Raw genomic sequence first — 20,567 nt, forward strand, 5'->3', positions numbered from 1 at the left:
ACTCACCACTGACCTTTTCTCCAGTGAAGAAAACACACACAAAACACCTGTTTCCAATGTTTGCTCATTTTACAGTACTTTTCGCAAAAACCAGCATCGGGCCAAGATGCCAAGGCAGGAACATACCACCCATTGATTCAAAAAGACACATGCCTTTTCCATGAATCAGTTTCAAATGCTGTTTCATTCACCATTTTTTCCCCACCTTCAGGAAATTTTCTTTTAGAAATTTCCTTCAGTAGGACAATCAGTCTAATAAATCCTATAATGTTTAAAATTTTATGTCACTAAAGGACCCAAGTTAATTTTTGCACATTCCTAGAGCGCTGTCACCTCCTCAGTAGACACTGGCCAGACACCACCCCGTCGTTCTCCTGGTTGTGCCATTCCTGTCTCTAGAGAGGGATCCTCTCCAAGGCTGTCCTCAGCCATTAACTCAAGTCGGCCAAGGCCTGGGAACTTCACGAGGGCAGCAATTCTGAATCCAGGGCAAGCAACTTTGCCAGAAACCAAACAAAAACACATTTGCAACAGGAAAAGAAAAAACCCCACACCCCACAAACTTGTTGAATGAGCAACCCTCTCTGCAGAGAGCTTAATTAAGCGTATAACCTCTGCCAACGACTCACAGTGCCCTCTCATGGCCTTGCATCCAGCAGATGGAATGAAACCATCTGCTGACAAACCTGTCCCAGGATTGAGGAGGGGAGTCCCAGGAATCGATCCTACTGAAACACATATCAACACTGACCAACTCACTCCTGACCATCTTTAAATCTATTTACATGACTGCTTTATCATGATCTTTGCTGAAATTCAAATAAAGGGAGTTACTAAAGAAAGTTAAAAAGAAAGAAAATATAGGAAAGCCTTATGAGGATTTACGAATAAAATGCATCACTGTCTTATTTTCAGCATTTTCTGATATTCCAATAAATCAGGCTGAGATTTATGACAAGGTAGAATCAGGGTTAAGGAACTTGTGAGCAGCAGCTACTGAACTACTTCCAAATCAAAGGGGCTTTTGGCAGAGCTAACTATGCAGACTAGGGCAGGGTGTGCTGGGAAGGGTGCTGCATTTATAGGGCAAAAATATATTTTTCTTTAAGATTATTTGCTCCAACGAGAAGACAGGTAGTTTGAAATGGCAAAGAGTGGGCTAACATGCCCATTTGAAATACCTCGGCTCCCAAGAATCTAGTAATTTATTTCTGAGGTTGCCTATGGCACCACTCATCTTGTGTGTATGTCTGTGCATGTGATGGGGGTGGGGAGACGGGATGTGCACACACAGGTGTGGAAGGGGTAGGTGTAAGAGTGATATGGAAACAGAGCAGACTGACCATAGCAAGAGATCTTCAAAGTGCTCATTCTGTCAGAATGGAGATCCTATTCGAGACTGACTCTCTTAGTGTAAAAGACCAAGAAACTGAGTGGGGAGGGGATATAGTAATTAGTGATCGACCAGCACCAGGACACAGTTCCTCCAAACCCTGTGCAGCCCCTGGCTCAAGACCAAAGGTTCTCAAGGTGTGATGTATCATAGGCCACCATCACCAACATGTTTTTTAAAAAATGCACATCCCTGGGTCCCTCCTCAGAGCCACAAAATCAGAAACCCTGGAAGTGGGACCCAGCAATCTGAGGGTTTTTGTTGTTGTTGTTTGGTTTGGTACCAGGGATTGAACCCAGGAGCGCTTAACCACTGAGCCACATGCCCAGCTCTTTTTATTTTTTATTTTGAGGCAGGATCTTATTAATTGCTTAAGGCCTCACTAAGTTGCCGAGGCTGGCTTAAACTTGCAGTCCTCCTGCCTTAGACTCTCAAGCCTCTGGGATTTCAGGCATGTCCCACAATGCCCAGCAAGTTATCTGAGTTTTAACAAGCTCTTCAGGGGGTTCCTAAGCACACTCAAGTTTGAGAAACAGTGTAGAAAAGCAAAAGATGTTTTCAATCTTCAGGAGGGAAGAGATGATAATGATGCTAGAGTCTTGGCCTTAAATGAGAAACTGAAATACACATTTCAGAAAAGTGAAAAATAGGGCTGGGTATGTGGCTCAAGCAGTAGTGCGCTCGCCTGGCATGCATGCGGCCCGGGTTCGATCCTCAGCACCACATACAAGCAAAGATGTTGTGTCCGCAGAGAACTAAAAAATAAATATTAAAAAATTCTCTCTCTCTCTCTCTCTTTCTTTCTCTCTCTCACACACACACACTCTCTCTCTCTCTTAAAAAAGAAAAAAAGTTAAAAAAAAAAAAAAAAAAGAAAAGTGAAAAATAAATTAGCATGCCCAGGTCAATAACCAAGAAGGGAAATGATCAAATTCCATGTCTCAGAGGCACTGCTTAAAGAACAGGGTGATTAGCTCATGCAAGAGAAGATCCAAAGGCTGGGGCTATAGCTCAGTTGGTAGAGGGCTTGCCTTGCATGCACAAGGTCCTGGTTCAATCCCCAGCACTATCCGAAAAAAGAAAAAAAAAAAAGAGAGAGAGAGAGAGAGAAGAACCAAGAGAACGGCGATAGTGCTTTGAAGCAACAGGAGAGCTAGCAAGTAGAAAAGTAATGAGAAGCAGTGAGGAAGTATCTCAGTAGAGCGCTTGCCTAGCATGCGTGAGGTTCTAGGTTCAATCCCTAGTATTGCAAGAAAAAGAAAAAAAAAAGTAGTGAGGATAATGTAGAGACTAGGATTAGGACAATAGTGAGTTAGAGAAGGTCAGTAGAGTGCCCTGAGTGAGACTTGCCCAAAGGTGGGTTCATCACCTGAGGTAGGAGTTTCTCATCAGAGGCTGATAGGAGAAATCTCACACCACACTAAATTGAAAAATTTCAGAGATCGAATGGAAGAGAGGCTATAGGAACATGCATCTATAGATGAGCTTACTCAGAAAGACCATGACATGGCAGGGCAGAAGCTCTTACACCAGAGTAGCAGCAGGGCTCTTAAGATGAGAAGACAGAATCAGATTGCATCATGGCATGCTAGATGGAAAGAAAGACCTTCAGATAATGACCATGTGGCCTGTGTGGGTGGGGATTTTTGTTTTTTTAACTATCTTTTCCCTCTTATAAAGGATCAAGTATTTATTATCTGCCATGGTTGATGGAGGATCCTTCTAGTAGGGTGAGAAATGGACCTATACTTATCACTCAGAGGAAATAATTAGCAGCTGTGAATTTTAATCCTGGTCTTTCTGGTGTTAAACCTTTGATTTAATCACTTGATGTCTTAAAAAGTCTATTTTCTTTTCTCTAAAAGAGAAGAAAAGAGGTGACTCATGCCCTGGGACGTGGTAGTCTGGTGGCAATGGCCTGGGTCCACTGTGTAGTTCAATATCTTTCCCAGCCTTATCTCATGGATTGTGTCCATGTTCCCATGGACAGCAAGGTCAGGCTTCCTACGAACATGTATCTGGATTCCTAGCTGGATACAAAAAAGATATCCTCTAGTTAGCACCTTAATAGTTTTCAACTCAACACTCCATCTTTCAAGCTTAGATTGTGGTCCTGACTACAAGTTGTAGGAGGACCAATGACATGGGCTTCCTCAAAAGTCAGGACTGAAAGGCCTCACTGAGCCTCACTGTGCCCATAGGTTTCTCTCCACTCTCATCCCTCCGGGTCCCTCTGCTCCTTTACATAATGCTTCAGTGGAATTCAGGAACCCCCAGCATGTCCTGTATTGTCTGAGCTCCTGTGGCTTACAGATTGCTTTTCAACCCGCTCTTTAGCCTTTCCCTTCGAGACCCAAGCTAAACATCCTGGACCATATCCCAAGTATACCAAGCAGGAGCCGAGCACTAAGAATATCTGTATAAAGCCTCAAATTAATTTTCAAACCATCATGATTCTGTGGTATTAAGGTTTTGGTTTTTCCATCTGCCACCAGACTAGCCAAGATCAATATTATAGATTACTAATTCTGAATTGAATGGCGCTAATAGGAAAATCAAGGAAGGGGAAAGGTGTATAGGCTTTGTTCTGAAAAAGTCAAGACACAGGGCACATATGATGAGCATGTGTGGGCAACGGGAACTGCTCCGGCCTGAGGTGGTTCACGGTGGCCAGAGGTTAGAGTGTGCCAGAGCCCCAAGCCAGCATCACCTCCCCGCCTGCCAGGCACCATACCTGCTTTCCTCCCAGTCTCTGGGCTTCTTGGTTTCATTTGGTTTTATGCAGCGAATATAGTGGGGTGTACATTTCATCAGGGTGCTCACAAGATCATTGGCTTGTTTCTAGACAGGAAGAATGATATTAATTAGAAATATGGAACTTTCTTTAAAGTGAGATCAACTTTCAAAGGAGACTTGTGGGAGTCTAAGTATGGTAAAATACGACTGGAAGAAAGTTAACCTTCATGACAATTTGTTCATTAAGCGTAAATCGGGTCTACTAAGCATTCTTAAAGCTCTGCTAATTTTTACGATGATTTTATCACTCTTAAATGGGTTGGAAATTCGATCATTGAAAGCAACCAAGCATTTTTAGCACAGTTAATAAACAACCAGAAAAACAAAAAACTCAAGTAAATCTTCACAGGCAATTCTTTTCATGGGGTACAAGGAAGCATGTTAATTAAGTTCAATTTATGTTGATAGAGGGCCTTTTCGAATTCATTGTTCTCATTAAAAAAAAAAAAAAAACTATGAATGAGTATAAAAATCTCTAAATCCCCTGCATTCTCTTTTCTGGAATCTAATCAACAAACAATCACCTTATTAAAATGATAGAAATTCATAATTGAAGGTTGTAAAGATGATAAAAATCTCCAAATTTATAAACTTCTTGTATGACACTTAATTGTGCTTCTTCCTCAATAATAAACCTGCAGGCTCTGAGCACTTTCCTTGTGGGAGATCACTTGTTCCTTCACAAAACTAAACCATTCCAAATAAAACCATTAGTAAAGGCTCCCCAAAACATAACTGAGTTCAAGCAGGAAAAACTACAAAAATAAAGCTGGAATTGCTCAGGATATATTTCAAATCATGAGAATCTTGTGCTTTGTTTGAAGAAACAGGAGTCAGGCTCACATCAGCATTCCCACCACAGCTGAGTACACCCTGTGAGCCCACGGATGTGGCACATATGCTAACTCTCCTTCCAAGGGTGAAGAGAGAAAACCTCTAAAAGAAAATAGCAAAAAGGCATCTCCAAAGCCGGGAAACCATTCCAGTCAGCAGAAGGGATCTGCTTGCAATAGGGATTTGCTCTCTCAATTAGGGCTTTTCTGTTTTCATGGGTTTGGGAAATCTGAAACCCTTGAGAAAAACTACTGGGTATGTTCAAAGCAAGATGTTCATTGGTGAATTAAGTTCTCTATTTAGATATGCAGAAAACAGCATTTTTTGCAATGCCTGAAATTGAGGACAGAGCTGGAGGCTGCCCTATTAAAGCGAAACCGTCTCATGAAAAAGCAAATTGTTTATCTTCTTTGATGATATAGACTGCACTTGACAACAAATCTGACGATGTTTGCAACATATAAAGTGAAGCTGAAAAGAAACTGCAGAATGGATTAGAGTAAATAAAGCTTTTCTTTATGTCCTCAAACTATTAATTTTTAAACTAAATTTTTGATACTCATTTTTTATTTAATTAAGGCATGAAATTAAAAAAAAAAAAACAAACTTCACAGATTCTTCAGTCTTACCTAAACATTTAGCAGCACATTTTCTTTTTACTGTAATGTCAGAAAGCAGACAGAGGCAAGTGTGACACAAGTTTGTGTCACTTGACATAGTTCTTTCCAAAATCCTCACAGGCAAGGTTGACTGAGTTTGTGTCATGGGGTATACACATGAATCATGTCACTTTTGTCCCACAAGACCCTAAATGGTAGCTACTATTATCATTCCTGTTTTTCAGGTGAGATAACTGGGCCTTAATAGAAGAAAGGTTTGCTTAAGATGAAACGATTTTTAAGCAACAGGGCTAAGGCTTGAACCCAAGTCCATGTTTCTCAACCACAATGCTATTCTGCCTTCCTAACAAGAGTAATTTGGTGTGACAGAAAATGAATTAACTGGGCCAGGTGCCATGGTGCACACCTATAATCCCAGCAACTTTGGAGGCTGAGGCAGGAGGATCACAAGTTCAAAGACAGCCTCAGTAATTTAGGAAAGCTTTAAGCAACTTAGTGAGACCCTGTCTCAAATTAAAAAATAAAAAAGGCTGGGGATGTATCTCGGTGGTAACGTGCCCCTGGGTTAAGTTCCTAGTACCAAGAAAATGAATTAATTGGGTGAGCCAGATTTAGACAGAAGCCATCAGGTTGTGGAATAATTAATTTCAACAAAGAGGAATAATGTGTCTTAATCATTAGGATGATCCTGAATGTCAACACCTATGGGTCAGCTTAACTGAGGTGGTGGCAAAGTGGTAACTGGATTAGCTTTGATTCCAGTTAGCCTACAGGTTAGGACAGAAAGGAACCAATAATACTTCTCAACAGCAGAGGGAATCAAAATAGAAAACCCCAAGACAGGACAGCGATAAAAGGCTAGGGGAAACGTTTCTCATTTCACTCTTGACAGGATGAAGGAGGGGAGTAGGGGTCAGCTCTGCTATTAGTGAGTTACAAGATGAATTACTCAACTTTTCAGGCTTCAGTTTCTCTATCTGTAAACTAGAAAACCTATAATATCTTAATCTAAATGTTGGATTAGATGTTAAAAACTCAAGCAGTCCATGGGGTAGGGATGTAGCATACATGAGGCCCGGGGTTCAATCCCCAGCACAGGGGTGGGGGTGGGAATCAAGCAGTCAATCACCTGCACAATTTCTGCACCCATCCTGTCATTCCACCCTATAGGGCTCCAGCCTCACTCAGACAAATCTGTGGTCAGTCCACCTTCTCCAACCTGGAGCTTGGTCTGTTTCCCTCCAGCATCCTCATTCACTCTAGTTTCCAGACTGGCCTCTTCCAGCCACAATATAAAATTCAGTGAGGCCTCAGCATCAAGTGTTGTTAGACATAGTATACTTATTAGTAGTCAAATGGTGGACATTTTCACATGAATATTTAAATTAAATCCTATAGTTTTAAATCTTTTAATAATTAGAAAATAATATCAAACACTAGAACTACTTTGAATATCAATTTAATCTTTCTTTCAAGGATCTCAGGAATCCTTTCAATGCTTCTATCTTGAGGAAGTCATTACAATGATACTTAATGACATCTGCAAAATACTGTGGATATTGTATCCCCAAGATATAACACTTGGTCATGACTCCGTATCTTCAAAAGGTGTCTTAGAGGAGACATAAAAACTAGGGAAACTTTCACTCCTGGTAGACCATGAGGGAGACAGAGGTCAACAATCTACCAAGGAAGGTATGATCATGATTGAGAAAATATAGCATGACCCCTTTACACAAGCTGGCTGACTTCAGGTTGACCTCCCTAGACAATGGCCTAAAATCTGTCATCTTAAACATTTGGAGTAGCTCAGGAAGGTGGCAATTTTATATTCAAGAAGACACCAATATAAAGGAAAAAAAAGGGAAGGTGTTCATAGGAGGAGAGAAAGGCCCTTATCCCTGTTCTTCTGTTTATAGGGTAATAATCCAGACCACTTGAAAGTGAGTCATTTGCAACCTTGATGATCTGGGGCCCTTGGCTCTGAATGTGACAGTCTTATGACTAGATTTTCCATCCCAGAGCAAATTCTTATCCGGGACCTGGAAGTGAATCCATGAGTCAGAAACTTCACAGACATTAATATCTAAGGCCTCACTGGCCTCAACTTTTTTGCTGCAGAGGATGTCCCTATAACTCAGAGGACTCTGCCCTCCAGCTCAAAACATAGCCTGTAAAGTCAGGTGGGATGTCCAGTGCCTGCAGTCCTAGCTACTTGGGAGCCTGCCATAATAGGATCACTTGAGCCAGGAGTTTGAGGTCTATCTAGGCAACATAGCAAGACTGTCTTAAAAAACAACAAAAACTGAGCAAGCTGGGCATGGGAGCATGTTCCTGAAATCCCAGTTACTCAGGAGGTTGAGGCAGGAAGATCCCAAGTTCAAGGCAAGCCTGGGCAACTTAGTGAGACCCTGTCTCAAAATAAAATTTTTACAAAAGGGCCAGGGGTGTAGTTGAGTGGTAGATCACTTGTCTAGCATGTATAAGGCCCTGCTGGGTCTAATCCTTAGCATTACACAAACACACAAGAAACAAACAAACAAACAAAAAGCAAGCACCAACTTGCACCTGGTTTCCTCTACAAAACCTGAAGGCTCCTCTTGGCTGGAATCTTCTACTACTATGAGCTTCCACTGATGGTTTCCTTTACTCCAGCCAGGGTCTCTGCCCTCAGGAAGCTTACCAGGTGCTAGGGTGGCAAGCTTCCCCCATGAAGCCTTGGAGATGAGGAGCCAGAGAACAGAGCAGCCAGCACAAGTCATGGTATCCATGAGGCTGGGCTTATCCAGGCAGGCTCAGTGAAAGGACATCATGGATTTAGACACTGAGTGAATAAGAAGGAAACGGCCATCTGTGGGGAACCAGCACATGCACATAAAAATGTCCACTCAGAATTAAGCAGAGATGAGGCAGAAACAGTGGTACATACTGCAATCCCAGGGACTCAGGAGGTTGAGGCAGGAGAACCCCAAGTTTAAGGCCAGCCTCAGCAATTTAGAGAGACCCAGCATCAAGATAAAAAAATGCAAAGGGCTGGGGATGTAGGTACTTGGTTCAACTCTTAGTACTATTAACAAAAAAAACAGAAAAAGAAAATTAAGTAGACACAAACAGGATGTAGGGAGGGAACTGACAAGTGGAATACAAGAGAAACTAACAATCATTTTGTGCAGACAATGTTTCAAGTGCTGTGTTAAATGCTTTAGATGAATTATTAAATTTAACCATCACATAAACCCCTTGAGATAGGTACTAAGCTCTCCATCTTACAGATAAGCCAAAGAGGCCCTGAGAGTTAAAGTAACAGGCTGGGTATCACACAGCCAGTGAAAGCCAGAAATGGAATCGAACATAGGCAATCAGAAGCCCAAAGCCCTACTATTAATCACTGAATGACCTCTTTGATTGTAAAGTTGGAGAATTATTTAACTGGTATGTTTTTTAAGAAAATATTTTTAACTGGAAATGGTTTAGAAAATAGTTAAGTGACTATGTCTCAGAGTTAGATGATAAAGTGTGCTTGATATAACCTCTCAATTCAGAGCATAATCAGGAACAAAGAATTTCACAAGGCAATGGCTCAGATAACACAGAACACTCACTACCCACAGGAGACCCCAGGAAAGATCTAAGACTTCCTTCTGATTTTGAGACACCATGTGGCCAGATGTGTCTGCAATTCCCAGCAAGGAGGGGACTGCAAGACCCAGTGAGGAGGGATGCAGGATGGGCCCTCCTGGACATGCCCAGCCTCATGGACACCATGACTGGTGCTGGCTGCTCTGTTCTCTGGCTCCTCATCTCCAAGGCTTCATGGGGGAGGCCTGCCACCCTAGCTTCCTGAAGGCAGAGACCCTGGCTGGAGTAAAGGAAACCATCATTGGAAGCTCATAGCAGTAGAAGATTCCAGCCAAGAGGAGCCTTCAGGTTTTGTAGAGGAAACCAGGTGCAAGTTGGTACTTTTTGGTTTTGTTTTTGTGATGCTAAGAATTAGACCCAGGGCCTTATACATGCCAAGCAAGTGCTCTATCACTGAGTTACATCCCTAGTCCTTTTAAAATTTTTAAATTGAGACTTCACCCTGAAAGATGAAGCTGAATTTTAGGCAAGTAATGTTCTATACTTGGCAAATTTTGGAGTCTGGCCTGGAAAACTGTCATCAAGATCTGAAACATGGCTCCGAACCACAAAACTTGTGATCGTTTAACATAAGTTCTTCCAGATCCGAAGAAAGTAGCTGGTTGTCATCTGCTGACTATTAAGCTACGAGGTACTTAATACCCATTGGAGTTTCAGAACAGCCAAGTAAATTCAGCTGGCATCCTGTGACCTTTTTACAAGTAGCCTATTACTTCTGGGCCTCTCTGTGCCATCCACTTGCCCCCTCCTGGCCTGGGGGTATAGTTCCCGACTCCTAGGAACTCTAGCTCTTCTAGGAATCTATAAACTTTCCCAAATAGAACAAACCTTTATTTTACTTCCTGCAGTAGTTGGGCGTCCTTTCTTGTCAGCTTGCAGATTTTCAGGAAATAAAGATTTTATAAAAGGTCTGGAAAAGGAGAGAGAGAATAGGTTAGCAATCTGTAAGTGCCTTGGTGGGTAAAAGCTTACTTCTGTAGAAAAAGGGGTGGGGCACTGTCCAGAAACACATAACCTTGGCTACTGAGAGACCATCTGACTCACAGTGCAAGCCAGAAAGAAGTGACTCAGGGGAAATGAACTACCAACAGAAGACACAAAGAAGGATTTCTAACATGTAAGCATCTCAGAGTCTCAGCCTGAAAAACCCTTAAAGCCTGGCTTTGGAACATCCCTACCCACTGGATGTGAGGTATACCTAGGTCATAGAACACAACAGAGGCAAGCGGATATGAATTAGCCAAAACAAACAGGAGCTTAAGGAATTGTGTGGAATATCTGGATTCAGTGAAGAGGCCACTGTGCTATGGAGCAGGGATTATGAACCTGGGAAGGAGCTGATGGTCACAGCTGGATAATTCTTTTTGGGAGTGGGTGTTCTACATATTGGAAGGTACTTAACAGCAGTGTCCTCTGCTCACAAATGCCATTAGCACCCAGTTTTCACCCCCATACAGAAAACCTTCACAAACTGCTCTATGAATGATTCCAAGTGGAGCTGTATCAGGTTTCTAATGCTTCTCTGGCTGGATGTTAGTCCTCAGTAGTTGAAACTGAGTTGCGTGTACCAACATGCCTGCCTCATCAGATGTAGGGTAGGGACAGTGTCTTAGTCACCTTAGTGCTTCTGGTGTCTGAAACGTGGCATGGTACATAGTAGGTGCTTAATAAATATCTTCCATCTGAGTGAATGAAGTAATCCGTGTAAAGTGGCAATGTAACACTCAAACTCATTTTCTCTTAAGTGACTTTTTGGGTATCTAGAACTTTCTCTGAAATCTCTCCAACAACCTGCTTTTTGTTGGGGGGGAGGATGGAGTACTAGGGATTGAACTCAGGGGCACTCGACCACTAAGCTACATTCCTAGTCCTATTTTGTATTTTATTTGGAGACAGGTCTTGCTGAGTTGCTTAGCACCTCACTTTTGCTGAGGCTGGCTTTGAACTCACGATCCTCCTGCCTCAGCCTCCTCCGCTGCTGGGATTATAGATGTGTGCCACCGAGCCTGGCAGCAATCTGCTTGTAACTTGACCAGACATAATTATAGACATGTGCAGCTAATATGCTTACCAAACAGTGTGCTGTGTCTATATGACAGGAGTTTATGTGGAACCATCCGTAGCTCTTGAACTTGACAGGAATTTTAATAATTAAAAACTATCTCTGGAAGCGAGTCTTCACCTGGCTGCTATAAAACCCACAAGTCAGGACTTGCGGCTTACCTGACCTTGTTAGAGAAGAACAAATTGATTTTACGTGCTTTGAATGAAAAGAAATCTGACATCTCAAAGGTGGTGGTGTCTGTGCGAGCAGCTGAGAGCACGGGGGCAGGAGAGTGGGGAGGGATGTGGGTGGTCTAAATGGAACAGAATGACTTCTGACCAAGACCTGAAAAGGAAGCTCTGTTTTACTTTCATGGCAGTTAGGATGTTCTGAGAAAGTTACCAGAACCTCTGTTGTTAGAGAAGTCAGCCTTGATGTCAGGACAGTGTAAGTAACAGAGACTAAAAGGGCAGTCTTAATGGAAAGCAGCTCTAAGAACTCTAAGATCTGGAAGGCTGTAGGAACAATGCACTTGCCCGGCACATATGGGCCACTCATGAACATTACATCTCCTTATCCATCAGCCAGGACCTCAGGGACACAGAGCGGGTGCTGGGAGCTCTACCCCATAGCCTGCACAGGGCCTGGGGAGTTAAAAATGGATCTTTAAATCAATCCATTTTAGTTGCCCTTCCCAGAATTCTTGGGTTCCCAGTACCTCAGGAACTCAGGTTAACTTGGATCTTGTTAAGCCGCTAGTTATCTTTAAGACTAAGCAACAATGGAAATTCTTTTGCCTTTGTTCCAAGGGCACAATATCACAGAAGCAGGTTGTTCCACTCATAAGTGGTCATAAATGGCCACCCGATCTAAACCCAGTGTGGCCCCTCCTCCTGGATAACAGTAGAAGTTAGGCATACAAATATAGCATTTGGAATTTGGGTACAGGAAGGATTAGGGGCACAAGGGAGAGATTGAGATTAGAAAAAGGAACACTATTTTGAAAAACCAATAGTTGAATCATAATCCAGACTTGACAGTTCAGGGGAGCAAAAACACTAACACTCCAATACTACAAGTTTGTTTTAATATTGAAAATGTCAAACCTGTATTACACATTAGATAAGGCAAATAACACTTACAGCTCGCTGCTCTGCATGAGTTCGATTAGATCCATAAAAAGTACATCACGGTTCCTTTCACAAAAGCCATCCATGTCATAGGATACCTGGATAAGAATGGAAAGAAATCTAATTTTATCCTTCAAGTTTTTCTTTGGATCAAAAACAAAGAAACAAAATAAAACAAAACCTCCCAGGGGCATGGCTATCCTCACCAGAATGTGTTTCTAGATGTAGCATTGGGATTTAACCACAGACTGTCACTTGAGGGCTGTGTTATCTGGAGATGGCCTACAGATACTGATGAACATCTGGTTGCCCAGATGGCCCCAATGACCTGTGACCAGGACTCCATCTCTCAGATCACATGCCCTTTCTTCAAGGAATCCACAGGGATATTTAAGCAATAAATCTAATTCTTTTCCTAAATTTTACGCAAGACAGAATAACAGTCAAACTCCTCATTGCAATGGGCCACGTCATCTGTATCTTTGTAATTCTTCCCAGAAATGATTATTGGAGTTGCACCAATCTGGCCAGAAACTCCTGCTTGGAGACCTTGGTTAACAAGGGACAGGCTGAGATAAAAGATGAGACTAGTGGGTTTCCATAGGACCAGGAAGTCCCCAACAGCCATGACCAAACGTCACACCAGCACCCTCTACAGAGCCTGGCACTCAGTAAGCACCTAAGACTCATGTATTTCATGAGAACAAACACTAAAGTGAACCTTGGGTCTGATTTATATTCTCAGTGGGCATGGGCAGGCAAGGAATGCAAGTTTGTGAGTTCAGCAAGGTCAAGACAAAAATCCATTCCTGCATTACTGTATGTACCAGGGTGATTCAAGCTTTAAAAATATGCAGTAGTGTAAACAGTATTTTGTTTTTTCTCCTCAAATACTTCATGGGTACTATTTGTTGAATGAATAAAATGCAATGAGGCATATGGACATGGATCTCATTTGCTTCATGAGAAAACAGATCACAGACCCAACAGTAAGACATTAAAATGGATCACTTCCCTCTCCTGCTGGACCCAGGTCACTGGCCCTACCTTCCCAGCGTAGTGGTGAATAATGAAGCCTTGGTTCCAGCTGTTGAAGTGTTCATGGTTCCCAATCTGCATCTGGAGCTTCTGGAGCAGTGTCTGATCGGCCCCCTCGCCCACAGCGTGCATGGTGGCACACACGTCATCCAGGATGCTCATGATCCCAGGAGGGTTCTGCCGGACCAAGAAGGCAAGGCCCCCGTCACTGATCCTTCTAAAAATACCTAGTGCCAATTGGCCCTTAAGCAAGGAAACTGCTTCCTAAAGCTAAGGTACCATCTTTAAAGTCAGACTTCATCTTCAGGCATTAATGTACTTAATCCTAAACAGGGAGTCATCACTTATGACTTGGCTCCAGATGGTCCAAGATCCATTTTCCAAGAAGCTGTTTAACTCCCTCAAGTTTATTTAAAGTCATGTACAGATCATTATCTGCTCACTCCTATTCATACTTGTTTGACTTTAACAGGCCAAAATAAAAATTAAAACATTTGTCTTTGACCCTAATTTATTTCTTAATATTCTCTTTCAGCCTGTCATTCATATAGACACTGCTGGTGCAGTTACACCATCTACTTGCTATTGTGCATTACTTTTTTTTCATTTGGCAGTCTTTTATAAACATTCCTCATGTTTTACACATATTTATTATTTCCCTACTCTGACACACTAGTTTATTTAATGACCAGATGTCTATGGATGTCATGAGTATTTGTTGTTTTTTCCCTTTTATTAAAAAACCAACCAAACAAACAGAAACAATTCTTTAAAGCTCTCTGTCTACACAGCTTTTATTTTCTTATGAACCATTTATTACAATTAGACTTGAAGATAGGGCCTGTTTTATTGCTCTTTATAAACTATGTTATCAACATAAGTGATGGCTATCTTCTAGAATTCAGCAGCAACTTCCATTTGCAAATTGACATTTTGCTCATACACATGTCATATTTACCATGAGAATAAAACTTTACTGTTCTGTTTTCACATGCACACATATACAGAAACCCAAAGTAACTGCTAAGTGTTCTATATAAATTGGAGTTGTTAATTTGCCTGTTCTAAAACAATAAAACAGAGCACACAAACTACTTCATGTAAACCCATACTCACAACTTTGTTCTCTATGAGGTCGCATACGATTTTGTTATTAAAGTACTCAATGGGTGTCCATCTTATTCCCTCTTGAACATATTCTTCCTGTATGACAAAAACCAGGTACTCACATAAAACACTGTGAAAGAGAAAAACTTGAATGCCCTTCAACAAGACTAGGAACTGTAATTTCTTATTTTCCAAGAGGTGATAGGAAAGGAACATTTCATAACTTGGTAATTTTTATGTTTAGTTTAAACCATATGAAATTGCTATAATACAATTGTTTTTCATCGACAAAAATGATAATTTAATATTGTTTAATCTATTTGATCCCATTTCAAATAAAACAAAGAAATCTCTTTGGTGTAAACATAGGATGGCAGTACAATTAGCATCAAGGTACCTAAAGAAAAGGTTTTTCATTCAGATCAGTTGCCATTTAATGTGATGAACACCATGTGAAGAACCACACTGTGCTGGTTCTTCTCCTTTCTTGGTAGTTTTGCTTTATAGCTCCCTTTGTTAGATTATTTCTTCTTTCCAGACCTTGATATAGAATGGAGAGTCTTAGGACTCAATCTTCTAGCTGTCTTGATTTTTTTAGCCCTCCTTTTCTAAGTTACTGCAAACAATCGAATGGCTTTGAATAACACATAAAAGCTAATGAGACTTGGATTTATTTTTCTAGTCTACACCTTAGCAGTGAGTTCTAGACTCATATATTCCCTGTTTTGGAATCTCCAGGTAAATTGTACAGTAGGCCTCTCAAATTTAATATTGAGAGGAATTCTATTTCCACATCTCGCACTGTTTCCAGTCAATTGTTCTTCTAATCTGAACCTTCAGTAAACAGTTGTGCTACTGGCCCTGTCATTCAAGCTATAAATCTAGGAGTCGTAACATCCCTGATTACTTTCTTTCTTAAGAGTATTGCCAATTATTTTGATCTAATCCTCTTGGGTCCATGCTCCAAAATATGTACTGAACCTGCCTGCCCTTTACCATGGTACCACTGGCCCTGCTACCACTGTTGTCTGAGCCCCCCCATTTCTTGCTTGGTTTCCCACAGGCAGTCTCCTAACTGGACTTTAACCTTCTACTTTGGTACAGTTTTCCCTGAATTTCTCTACTATTTAAAGTTAATAGAGCAAGAACAACCTTTTCAAAAACACAAAAATCGAAGCAGATCATGTCACTCCATACTCAGAATTCTTCAATGGGTCCCCACAAAACTTATCATAAAATTAAAAGAGTCTGAGTGACACCCTATAAAATACCTATATGATTCAGTTCCTGCTACTTTCATCTCAACTCCCCACATTGGTTGTCTCCTCTGCACTGGGAAGGGCCAGGATCCCAGGGCAGAGCTTTGTGTGAAATACTGGTCACTCTAGTTTCTTAAGCAGGGAAAAACACAATCACTAAATTACCCCCAAATAGCCTTTGATATGTGGAGGAGCTGGAGTAGTATCCCACTAAATTTCATATTCACCCAGAACCTCAGAATATGAGGTTTGGAAATAAGATCTTTGTAGATTTAATTATTTAAGGATCTCATGATTAAATCATTCTGAACTTAGAGTAACCCCTAAATCCTAAGATTGGTGTCTTTAAAAAAGAAAGAAGAAAACTGAACACAGTGGTGCATACTTAATCCCAGTGACTCAGGAGGCTGAGGCAGGAGGATTGCAAGTTCAAAGCCAGCCTCAGCAACTTAGTGAGACCCTGTCTCAAAATAAAATAAAAGGGGTTGGAGTGTAGCTCAGGCTTAGGTGGCCACTACTGGGTTTCCCTAGTACCACAAAGCAAACACACACACACACACACACACACACACACACACACACACGAGGGTGGGGTGGGGAGAGAGAAAGAGAAGAAGAAAGAGAGAGAGAGAGAGAGAGAGAGAGAGAGAGAGAGAGAGAGAGAGAGATGGAAGGAAAGGAAAAGGGAGGCTTGGACAGAAAGATACAGGAGATGAGACAGAGCCTGCGGTTATACTGCCACAGCCAAGGAGTATCAGAAGCCACCAGAAACCGGAAGAGGAAGAATCTTAGGACTCTAGGAAGGATTCTCTCCCAATTCTTTGAAGAGAATGTAACCCCTAATTTCAGACTCTGAGCTCCAGAACTGCAAGAGAAGAAATGTCTGCTGTTTTTAAAGCCACCTAGTTTGTACCTCCTTATGGTGGCCCTAGGAATCTAAGACAAGCTGGCATCAGGAATGAGATGGAAACTGCAATGAACTTTTAGAAGATGCTATCAGCAAGACATGTTACCTCAAATGAGAATTAAAATGCCAATTTTGTTAAAAATACATTTACTTTTAGGGGAGATTGGGAGTGCTGTGAATCTGAGAAAATTTACCAAGTTTCTCCTTTGGTACACAGTATATGCATAGACAATTGGGGTTGGAACTAGGCTCCCATTTTCCACTTGGTCAATGAGTCAGAGTATAGTAAAAACAGCCAATCATAAGTCCAACTTCACAGCATCCTTTGCTGAAGGAAAAAGAAAGTGTAGCAGATGGTATTTATATTTCATAAACTAAAATGCTGCAATGGCATATGGTTTTTCTGCATGACTTTATTAGGTATATTTCCTAATACAAGACTGAAACCTGAATCTATTATCAAAGAACAAATCTATACCCCTCAAACCAAATTAGAATAGAACAGGATGAAGGGGAGAGACTGCTTACCTGTTCCGCCTTTAATGTCAGTTCAATAAAAATCTGCTGTAATTTCTCATTAACAAAATTGATGCAAAACTGTTCAAAGCCATTTTTCTGGGGAGGAAAAAAAAGTAGTTGCCTGTAATAATTTTTCAAAATTATTTAAAAGTCATTTCTTAGTGATTTAGAAAAATGCCTCAAAGTGAAAAGCTTTAATAGCAATGTTGAAGGCATCAATAGAAAGAAGCATAATTTATATTTAGGAGAAATTAATTTAGTAAAGGTACATGAAGAACTCACAAAAGCAAAAATGAGCTTTTTTTTTCTTTCTTCATTGTTAAATTATTTATTGCAGACCTCCAAACTCCTATTATTCAAGCTGGCCTTACCTGGAATATTTCAAAACCATAGATGTCCAGGACGCCAATGTTATATTCTTCATGGTCCTTCTCCATGGCTTTGTTGATGGACTAGGAGAAAGCACACAACAGGGCAATTAACTCCTTTTCAATCATATTAAAAACAGGCATTGGGGGAGGATGGGACTACTGCCCCCTGGAAACAGAGGACAATGTGAAGACAGGTGACTTGCTTTAAAAAGGTCTCGGTGCAATGTCAAGTGCTTTGGAAAACCACTAGGATCCTAAATACTGCAGTAGCTAAAAATGTTCACTTAATGATGAAAACCATTACTTTCTAGCAGTTAGTTTTTCTCAGGAAGTCTTGGAAATTAGAAGAAAATGTCATCTTGGATGTTCGAAGGAAAACCTATTTCACATGATTCACAATATTACAAAATCTGTAAATGTCATTTCCATTGTCCCCAATTCTACAGTCAATTAATGATCGTATAACACAATATGCCAAGGATACCAAGGGCGAGAGTCCCTGCTCCCAGGAGATTACAGGGATAGATAGTAAACTGTGTATAGATAATAACAGCAATTATTTTAAATTGGTAGTAAGTGCAGTTTACGTGTATTTGAGCATCACCTGTGCCGGGCAATACTTAATACTCATTATGATTCTCATAATGGCTTTGATGCCACTATTATCCCCATTTTCCAGATGAGTGCCTACGATTGCACTGGCCAGGAAGCAAGGTTCAGGATTTAATTTAAGCACTGTGATTTCTAAATCTGGGTTCTTGATCACTGTGACAAAAGACCATGCAATTCAATGAAATAGACTTAATAACAACCTGTAAATCTGATGAAATAGACTTAATTCTTTTCTTTTTTTCTTTAGAGGGATAATGTCTATTTTAATTCTAAAAAAATTAATAGGGTATACAGAGGAAAAGCAGTATGTGGGGGGCTGGGGATATAGCTCAGTTGGTAGAGTGCTTGCCTTGTATGCACAAGGCCTGGGTTTAATCCCCAGCACCAAAAACAACAAACAAACAAAAAAAAAAAAAAAAAAAAGGAAAAGCAGTATGTGAATTCTGCTCTTAATTCTTAATAGGTATGGGATAGAGGGGGGTTGTAAGGGAGGCAGAGAACAAAGGAATACAAGATTCCTAGAGGTGGCAACCACCTGAAGTTTGGAGTACCAAATATGTTCTCCAGGCAAAGAAAAATGGTGCTTTTTTTTTTTTTTTGGTGAGCTAATAGTGATATACCATATTCAGCAGTACGTGTCAGATTAAATTATGCTAATTACATAGGCATTCATCCACATTTACTAAAAAAAAGAAAAAGAATGAGGAATGACAGAAAGGAAGGTGGGAAGTCTAATGCTGAAAGGTGCCCTGAATAGAGCCAAGAGCTGTGGGTTCTAGTCCCAGTTCTGCACCTTTCTCACTCCAGGCCTTGAGCAAATCCACCAGTCTTCAGACTCCCTGCTTGGTGAAATGAAGTTAAACGCAAGACCCTGACCTTCCCAAGCAATCTTTTCCTTCAAATAGCTACAAGGAGGACACAAAGTCACCCTACCCGACCTTAACCCTTCCTAAGCTTTATAGGTGTTTCCACTTGAGTTCAAAAATAGACTCCTTGGATCCAGTGGCCTTGCTGTGTCCCTTGACCAGGGTTTCCCTAGGGTTTCCTTCTAGCCTGAATACATTAAGTCAAAGAAGTAGAAGAGCTAGAAATCTACAAGCTCCTATAAAACCATATAATAGCAGTATAGCATTGGGCAAATTCCTTAGCTTCACTTGATTTATCTGGAAATTAGAAATAATATCTAGGCTACAGAGTTGTTGTAAGAAATAAATGAGGTATTTTTTCTAAAACAATTGAACAGTGTGTGGTACGTACTGCTACCTAAATGTTTGCTATTATTCTAGCATTAGAGGTTTCAGTGATTGACATCGAATAGCATTGGCAGCTCTACGAAGCTGAAAGACTAAATTTTGGAATATATATGTCATATATGTACACACACACTACATGCATATGCAGGCAAGTGTGTATGATTATGCCACAATAAAAAACAACGGTGATCATTTAAAAATATATCCAAAAAGTCTCTGGTATTCCTTCCTTTGAAAAGTGGAGCCTAATTCCCCTCCCCTTTAGTGTGGACTATACTTGTGACTTGCTTCTAATGGACTAAATTGTGGCAAAGTGATAATACTTAAATCCAAGACGAGGACATAAAAAACTTGTGGCTCATTACTCATGCTCTCTCTCTTAGCTCACATACTCGGGAAGACCAACAGTCAAGTTGTAAGGATATTCAAGCAACTCCATGTGGAGGCCCATGTAGCAAGGAATTGAAGCCTCCCGCCAACAACCATGGAAGGCATCCATCTTTCATAGTATCCTTAACCCTTCAACCTGATCTTTGAGTCAGGACCCCAGGCTGGGCCAATTGCAAATACATAAATTGTGAGAAATTGTGAGAAATATAAATGCTTATTGTTTCAAGCTGCTGTGTTGTGGATTGATTGGTCACAAATCAACATGATAAATGCCACATTACTAATCCTGTAGACTCCCAAGTTGAGAAAGGTTCAGGACCATGGGTTTCCTCTTTTTCTGGGTCACTAGACCTGGCTTTAACTAAATGTTTTGACCAGAAAAAAACTGTTTAGGTTTAGCTAATGTGTCTTGCTGAGTAATTCTAGAAGGAAAAGCAGGATTCCATAGCACCAGAGTGAGAGGATAGAAAGTGAAAAAGTAAGATCCTGATTACAAAGAATGAGAGCTGGGTTTGTAGTTCAGTGTAGAGTGCTTGCCTAGCAGATGTGAGGCACTGGGTTCGATTCTCAGCACCACATATAAATAAATAAAATAAAAGTCCATCAACAATTAAAATATATATGTATATATAAAACGAATCAAAACCCTTAGTTT

The 20,567-nt window shown here is 40.8% G+C and overlaps 1 protein-coding gene across 1 annotated transcript in view; it reads right to left on the reverse strand.

Moving 5' to 3' along the window:
* Myo1e (myosin IE) overlaps positions 1-20,567 on the reverse strand; it is a 197,068-nt gene that overhangs the window by 53,246 nt on the left and 123,255 nt on the right. The window contains exons 11-17 of the mRNA XM_076850871.2: positions 17,658-17,738; positions 17,296-17,382; positions 14,611-14,697; positions 13,504-13,671; positions 12,469-12,554; positions 10,111-10,192; positions 4,128-4,234 (exon numbers count right to left, since the gene is read on the reverse strand). Coding sequence (XP_076706986.1) covers positions 4,128-4,234; positions 10,111-10,192; positions 12,469-12,554; positions 13,504-13,671; positions 14,611-14,697; positions 17,296-17,382; positions 17,658-17,738 — 698 coding nt within the window. The remainder of the gene's footprint in view (positions 1-4,127; positions 4,235-10,110; positions 10,193-12,468; positions 12,555-13,503; positions 13,672-14,610; positions 14,698-17,295; positions 17,383-17,657; positions 17,739-20,567) is intronic.

Source organism: Callospermophilus lateralis, chromosome 3 (genome assembly GCF_048772815.1).
Source record: "Callospermophilus lateralis isolate mCalLat2 chromosome 3, mCalLat2.hap1, whole genome shotgun sequence".
NCBI lineage: Eukaryota > Metazoa > Chordata > Mammalia > Rodentia > Sciuridae > Callospermophilus > Callospermophilus lateralis.